An 8,703-nucleotide genomic window follows, 5' to 3' on the forward strand; every position below is an offset into this window, starting at 1 on the left:
CTCATTCGTTTTTAATTCTTCCATTTTTCTTTGTTCATTCATTCGTTCATTCATCATTTAATTTTTATTTGTTCATTCAATCTTTTGATTTGTAGGGTGTTATGATGGTTTGCATTCATTCATTCTTCATTTATCATTTATTCTTTTTTCTGTTACTTCAATTACGATCAATTAACTTTTATAAGTGGATTAAAGTTATTTATTCAATCAACAAAATGTGTTTGCTCATTCATTCGTTCATTCTCTCGTTCGTTCGTTCACTCGTTTCTACTTTCGTCGTTCGTTCACTCGTTTGTACTTTAGTCGTTTGTTCGTTCGTTCATTTATTTGTTCTTCCATTCATTTTCCTTTTGAACAAACGAATTAATGAATGAATGATTGAACTAGGGTGTTAAGATGTGAGATGCCCTCTTAATTAACTACGTCCAATTGGTCTGCGCTGTTGAGAGGAAAAAGAATGAGAAAGAGTGAGAAAAGAGTGAGGAAAGAAAGAGTGAAGGAGTGAAGAAAGGTTGAGGAAGTGAGAGAAAAGGGTGAGAAAAGAGTGAGGAAAACGAGAGGAAGGATTGAAAGAACGGCGAGGACGAAGAAAAAAAGAGAGAGTGGAAAATAGAGAGCCGTGTTTACAAACGTTTAGTGCAAGAATGCGTGCACAATGATGGTGACGTGTACAATTATGATGACGTGTACGGATGGATGGACGGATGGATAAGAGAAGTACTATGACGTCACAGAGTCGTGTCATCATTCATTCGTTCATTTATTCATTTGTTCATTCGTTCATTTATTCATTTGTTCATTCGTTCATTTATTCATTTGTTCATTCATTCGTTCATACGTTCGTTCATACGTTCGTTCATCCCTCCACTACTTCATTCATTAACGCACTCATTTATTAATCATCAAGAACATATTAAATGTATCATTTTACAGAAAAATTTTGCCCATCAACAAACATGCATGCACACACCCACACACAACACACACACGTACACACACACAACACATAACATTCGTACACAACACACACACACACAAACATATATGCATGCGGATACACATACACAATCATACTTTTTATTCCTTGACTTGTTGTTGATTGAGTTCTGCGCAATGTTTACACACACATCTCATATTTTTAATGTTTGCTCCTTCTTTTACATACACACACAATTTTACAAGCAGATACGGATGCATACACAGATATACAGACACACATACAGATAGACATGCCTACACACACACACACACACACACACACACACACACACACACATACATACATACATACATACATACATACATACATACATACATACATACATACATAAACATGTGATTGCACATACACACATACAAAATAATACACAAAATGTGCACGAATAAAAACACATGAATGCACGCGCACAAAGACACGAGCACAAAAAAAATGAATGTAGGGGTCACTATTTGGACTTTGGCGTTTCTATTTTAAATCTTTTGTTGTATCTATTTATTATCTTTGATGTATCAATTTGCTATCTTTGGTATGTTTGTTTGTGTGTGTGTGTGTGTGTGTGTCCGTGCGTGTGACAACACTCGCACATATGCATCATAAATAGAAATAGAAATATTGTAGAAGAATTGTAAATTGTTTCTACAAAAAAAAACCAAAAATTAGCTCACAGGCATCTGTTTACAAAACATTTAACGCCTCAATGAATCTTACACACATACACAAATGTGTACACGTACACACGCAAACAATATATAAACACGCACATACATACACATCCAAATGTACAAACATACATACAAACACACACATACGCTCATACGCTCATACATCCAAACATACCTAAACACTCACACATACACACACACGTACATACATACATACGTATACGTATATACGTACAAAATACATACGTACATACATACGCACATACATGCATGCATACAATATAATACAAACAAATACACGGAGCAATACAATGAAGATATCAGATCTTTCGATACATGTTTGCATGCTCCGAGCCATGTATGTACAACGTACATTGTTTTCAAGATCAAACTAAAAATTTGTATGTGTGTTCATGGGCACATACAATACAAAAAACACACACACATACACACATGCTTGTATGCATACATGCATTAATTCACACACACACATACACTCACACACACACACACACACACACACATACAAATACAAATACAATGTATTAATGCATTAAACCAACACTGTCACTAATTGTTACCTCCATATTTAGATTTCTTTGTTTCTGATTTTATTTTTTTGTTTGTTTATGTTTTTATAAACATTTTTGGTCACTTGTATGTTTGTTTTTTTTATTTTTGTTCGCGTTTTTCCACTTTGTCGACGTCATCAGCTCTCACGCTATTGGCTGGTTGTTTTTTAAAAACTTAACATAACAATGGACAGGATGAACGAATGAATTGATGAACGAATGAATTAATGAACGAACGAACGAGTGATTGAATGAATGAACAAATGAATGAATGAATTGATCAAAAAATAGGCAAAAAATAGATGAATGAATGAACAAACAAATGGATAGATGGATGAATGAAGGAATAGATAGACAGATTGATGGTTGGATGAGTGGACTGTTAATTTGAGTGCAATTGACCATTTAGCAAGGCTGACAAATTATATCTGACGTGTTTCCTCATCAGCACACGCATCTTACAACTCACGTACGTACACACGCACATGTATGCACACATTTAAATATACACAAAAAACAAGGCTGATAGGCAGTCAACAACATAGAAAGCCTCACACACCACGTACGTACGAACACAAAATAAAACTGATAACTCAAAAGCATTCATTCACAGACACAGACAAAAACACACAGACAGACAGACACACACACACACACACGCACGCAAACAGACAAACACACACGCAAACACGAACATATAAACATTGGTGATTTTCTGGCTGACTAAGCAATACAAACAGTCCTTTTTGACAGGGCCTCAAAACGACATAAAATGTTTCATTCCTTCATTCGCTCTTTCAATCGTTTATTCATATTTTCTTTACTTTATTCTATCATTTATTCAATCATTCATTCACTCATTCATTCACTCACTCGTTTGTTCATTCATTCATTCGTTCGTTCGTTCATTCATTCATTTATTCGTTCATTCAATTACGTATTGCAGTATTTGTATTATTAAAAACCAGACAGAAACACAGACCGAGACACACACGTACATAGACACATTCACACGTACATAGACACATTCACAAACACACACACACAGATACAGACACAAATAATGAAAACAAAATTAGTTAGATTATGATCAATAGTTTCGACTTTATAGAAAACCAATTCAATTCAATTGTCACGCTCCCCATACAACCTCCATCACATTCTCAACATCATTCCGCTTTACAAAACTAATTGACATCTAAATAAACTTTGTGTGTGTGTGTGGCTGTTGTGTGTGTGTGTGTGTGTGGTGTGTGTGTGGTGTGTGTGTGGTGCATGTGTGGTGTGTGCGCGTGTAACATACAGAACACAACAACCACACAACAAAAATATTTTGTGTGCTAATTGTGTCGTCTGGGCACTCTTTATTTGCCAAACAGATGATCTGCGGATGATGATTAATGTTGTTACTGCTGTTGTTGTTGTTGATGTTGATGTAGTTGTTGAAGTTGTTGTTGATGTTGATGAAGTAGTTGTTGATGTTGAGGTAGTTGTTGATGTTGATGTAGTTGTTGAAGTTGTTGTCAATCATTTGTATATTATTACACATATTTCTAGCTGTTGCCATCGTGACCATCCTGCTAATGATAATCATCAGCATCATCATCGCCACTATCATCATCATCACCACTATCACCACTATCATCATCATCATCATCATCATCGCCACTATCATCATCATCATCATCATCATCATCATCATCATCATCATCATCATCATCATCATCATCATCATCATCATCATCATCATCATCATCATCATCATCATCATCATCATCATCATGGCCACAATCATCACCATTATCATCGCTGGAATATAAACCGCATATCAGATAAGCAAACCAACCTACTAAGTAGAATTTGATTTGTTGTTTTCATTGGCAGTTTGTTCGTTTGTATGTTTATGTATGTATGTATATGTATGTATTTATATATGTTTGTATACATACGCACTGCACATGTATGTATACATATGCACTGCGTTGTTCTTATCGTTAATACGTTATCACGATGACAATGATGATAGCTTTAATTAAAATAATGATGACAGTGATGAAGAAGAAGAGATGATAATGATGGTGGTGGTGATGATGATGAACATGATGGTGGTGATGATGATGATGGGGGTGATGATGATGATGATGAAAAAATAAATACTCGGCAACGGATGCCTGTATTATCGAATTTATTTACAAAGGCGTTAGATTTGCTTATCCAATAATGTCAACCAACACACAAACGCGCGCGCACACACACACACACGCATACACATACATACGCATACACATACATACATACACATACATACGCACATACAAACAATATATTACGTTCGTGTGTGTACGTGTGTGTGATAGAGAGAGATTTGTATTAAAAACAGCAGCAATAAGAGCCTTCTTAGGTAGCATATCTAACAACAACACAAGCAAAAACATGAATAGCAATAACATCAATTAAGAAACGCGAACAACAACAGCAACAGCAACAACGACAACAACAACAACGACAAAAAATAGCAGAAAAAGCTAGTGAACATACGTGCGAAAATTAACAATGAACTGAGCTCGTCTGTTTATTAGCGGGGAGCTCTAGACTAATTTATCTCCGAACAGACGTTCTCGAAATTTCAGTTCACTTTTCATCATTGTCGCCGTCGTCATCATCGTGACGTCATCATCATTATTATTATTGTCATCGTCGTCGTCATTATCTTGGCTCTCATCATCGGTGTTGTTGTTGTTGATGTTGTTGATGTTGTCTGTTGTTGTTGATGTTGTTGTTGTTGTTGATGTTGCTATTGTTGTTGATGCTGCTATTGTTGTTGTTAATTTAGGTTTGCAATTAAATTACTGACTTTTTTATATGTAATTTTTGTAAAAAATCAACAACCGCAACAACATCCAACATTAAAAAAAAACAACATCACATTACAACAACAATTACAGCAATCACGACAACATCAACATCACATCAATACAACCCTAGCCAATTATAATCTGCGTTGTCATTATTATTATTGTTATTATTATTATTATTGTTGTTATTATTATTATTGTTGTTGTTGTTATTGGTAACGATAAGTTAGTTATACGGGCAGACAAGATTAATGTAATGAGTAATGATGTGATGGGATTATTAGTGATACCATATTATGTGTATATGTCTATATCAATGTATGTATGAATGTATGCATATATGTATGCGTGTATGTGTGTGTGTGTATGTGTGTATGTATGCATGTGTGTGTGGAGATTTAATGCACTAGCACTGTCTTTTTGAAGATTATACTGTCTGTTTAAGGTTACGATGAGGACGATGTGCCATTAGTTAAATAATCACGAGTTATCTTTGAAAAAATTCTGTTAAATTTTTCGGTTTCGTTGAAGTTGGATATATAAAAGGTAAACGACAATGTATTTAAAGTTATATGTAGATACACACACACACACACATACACGCATACACACACACATACACAAAAAAACACACATACACAAACACACATACATATGTATCTGAAGTATAGACTAATTCATAAACTAACTGACTGACGTCAAATCGAACGTACTTTTGACATGTGTATGAAGTTAATTATATATATATATATATATATATATATGTGTGTGTGTGTTTCTATGTGTGTGTGTTTCTATGTGTATGTATGTATGTGTGTATGTATATATTAGGATCAGCAAAGCTTTTAAGTGTATTAATTTAATGATGATAGCCATGTCAAGCTCAGTTTGCATGAAATGTTATAAACTGATTTGATTGATTTCTATCGTTATAATTATAATAATTTTTATTATTAATTATTATTATTATTATTTATTATTATTATTATTATAACTTTTGGTTCGTATTGTTTTTATTAGTCTTCTCGCCACCATTGTCAGCAAAGCGCGCAAGTACTTCCAGTCCAAGTCAAATTGGAGGCATTTAAAGTGCACACACGCACACATAGCATGTACATACACACACTACACACAAACACGCACATGCACGCAAACACACACACACACACACATGCTCACACAAGCACAATCAATTTACTCCGTCTTCTGTTTCTAAATATAGATCTCCGGGGTTTTCCTTCATTCTCTACTTCGCGCCCCCTACGGACGCTAATTACGGTGGTGATGACATTTTGAGGACACGCCCCCAATGTATCACGTGACCACAAGGACATGTCAATCATTTTTTGTTTGTGTGTTTGTATGTTTTCTTGTTTGCTTGTTCTGAATGTTTGTTTGCTTGCAGTTTTTGTACGTGTGTTCAGTTTCGAGACTTTTTAATAGTTTTCGCTAATTTTGGTGTAGTTAAATAAATTACGATGGTGATGGTGAAGACGACGATGGTGTACGTATCGTTCCATAAATATTTTATTTTAACAAAACTCACGACACATAATAATACTTCAATTCACTCACAACATATCAATATAGACTGCTAAATTCATGAAACAAAACATCATGTACTAGGTAGATGGTTATAAGCTAACAATTGAAATGACAAAGACATCATATATTTATTAAATTAATATCATTATTTATTATTGTATTCATTTATTGTTCAATATTATGTACAAAGTACATTCGCTTTTCAAATTATATAAAAACAACTCTGCGTGAAATAAGTATGGAAAAGGTATATAAAGATATAAATGTCGCTGAAGCTCATTACAATGAAAGAAGATGTAAACGTTTCAATAAATAATTATCATGTGCATTTTCATGTATATAAAATATATCAAATAAACACACACACACACACACACACACACACACACACACACACACACACACACACATACATGCATACACACTTTATGCTTTTTTATATAGCATATATAGTCAATATTTGCTTGAAAATGTTGATTTTCTATTGTGAATACTTATTTAATCTTATGAAAATATAAATTCAAATAACTTAATACAATTTGCAAGGACTGGCGATGATGAAGTCAAGAATTATTCACGATTTAGACACCATTCCTTCATTCACCTTCGTCATAATTTTGCCTCGTCATGTCAAATGAAACATTCAATGTACGTTGTACCGAAATGAAGATCTAGAAATAAGCTTTAGTCGTTTGTGTTGGTGGGCATGTTGGATGTGATTTCATTCAATTACTGTCATTATTATCGTCATCAGCATCAGCATCATCATCATCATCATCATCATCATCATCATCATCATCATCATCATCATCATCATCATCATCATCATCATCATCATCATCATCATCATCATCATCATCATAGTTGATGACGTCATTTCTGTTTTTATCACCATCATTATCAGCATCGCCACTTTTCATTCACTCATGTTCTGGCAGAGAATGATGACGTTGAATCCCATGATGATGATGGCAGACGGAGATGATGATAGTTGTGTTAATTTACTGATAAGTTTTGTTATCATCGTCATCATCATCGTCATCATCATTGTCATGGTCCACATGGTCAACACAAATTTTTTTACAGTCATTGTTATTAGATTGTTCCATCTTACCAGAAGAAACATCGTCAGCGCCCTCATCATCGCCATCATCATCATCATCAATTGTTGATTTCTTGCTAAATTTCAAATTTCTATTCAATTTATCTTTCTTTGATAACAGTGACGATAAAGTATCTTTGCTTTCTTCGGGAAACCCCAGATTTTTATTTCCATCCATCTCCGCTTTTTCCAGTTTCAAATTTTTAGTTTCGTTTTTTTCTCCAATTAAGTTTGAGATTGAAAGTTTGTTTAAAGAATTTTTACTTTTGTTATTACTGCTGCTGCTACAACGGCCACCACTATTACTACTACAAACGCTAGTAACGCCGCTGCTACTACTACTAGTTATAGTTACCATACTTTTATTTTTTAAAGGAAATGGTAAAGTTGCATTAACTTGCTTCCTGCCTTTGCTTTTGATATTGATGTCGACGACGCTACTACTACTACTACTACTACTACTACTACTACTACTACTACTACTACTGTTACTGACGTCATAATTATTATTTATGTTATTATAGTTTTCATTCACATTGTTGATATTATTATTACTTGCTGAATCATTAGCCGAATTGTTATTATTCTGATAACAATGTTGCTGATGTTGCTGTAGTAGATGTTGTTGTTGTAGCTGCTGTTGCTGCTGATGATGTTGTTGTTGTAGCAGCAACATCTGCTGAGCAGCTGTGACATACAGCTGCCGCATTGTGGCCATTGCCGGAAGTCTACTGCTGCTGTTACATTGAGCTGAGGCCATCATGGATTTAAAAATAGATTGCAATCCGGAAGTGGAAAGTTGTGGATGGAGATGAGGAGGAAGATGAAGAGGATGATGAAGAATTGGAAGTGCCTGTCGAGGTAGAAAGGGATGAAATGGAAAGTTAGATGGGAAGCGGAAACCTGGAAATTCCAGAAAGTTATTTTTATCCTCCGTGATTTCTTTTCTGAGGTAGCCAGGTTGCAT

General features: G+C 34.5%; 1 protein-coding gene across 1 annotated transcript; it reads right to left on the reverse strand.

Moving 5' to 3' along the window:
• Positions 1-4,822: 4,822 nt before the first annotated feature.
• HELRODRAFT_181628 (hypothetical protein) lies at positions 4,823-8,703 on the reverse strand (the record flags this gene model as incomplete). The annotated part of the gene is made up of 2 exons (XM_009031411.1): positions 4,823-4,992; positions 8,292-8,703. 2 exons carry the CDS (start codon positions 8,701-8,703, stop codon positions 4,823-4,825), a joined length of 582 nt encoding a protein of 193 aa, XP_009029659.1.

The sequence above is a fragment of the Helobdella robusta genome (assembly GCF_000326865.2).
Source record: "Helobdella robusta unplaced genomic scaffold HELROscaffold_73, whole genome shotgun sequence".
NCBI classification, from domain to species: domain Eukaryota; kingdom Metazoa; phylum Annelida; class Clitellata; order Rhynchobdellida; family Glossiphoniidae; genus Helobdella; species Helobdella robusta.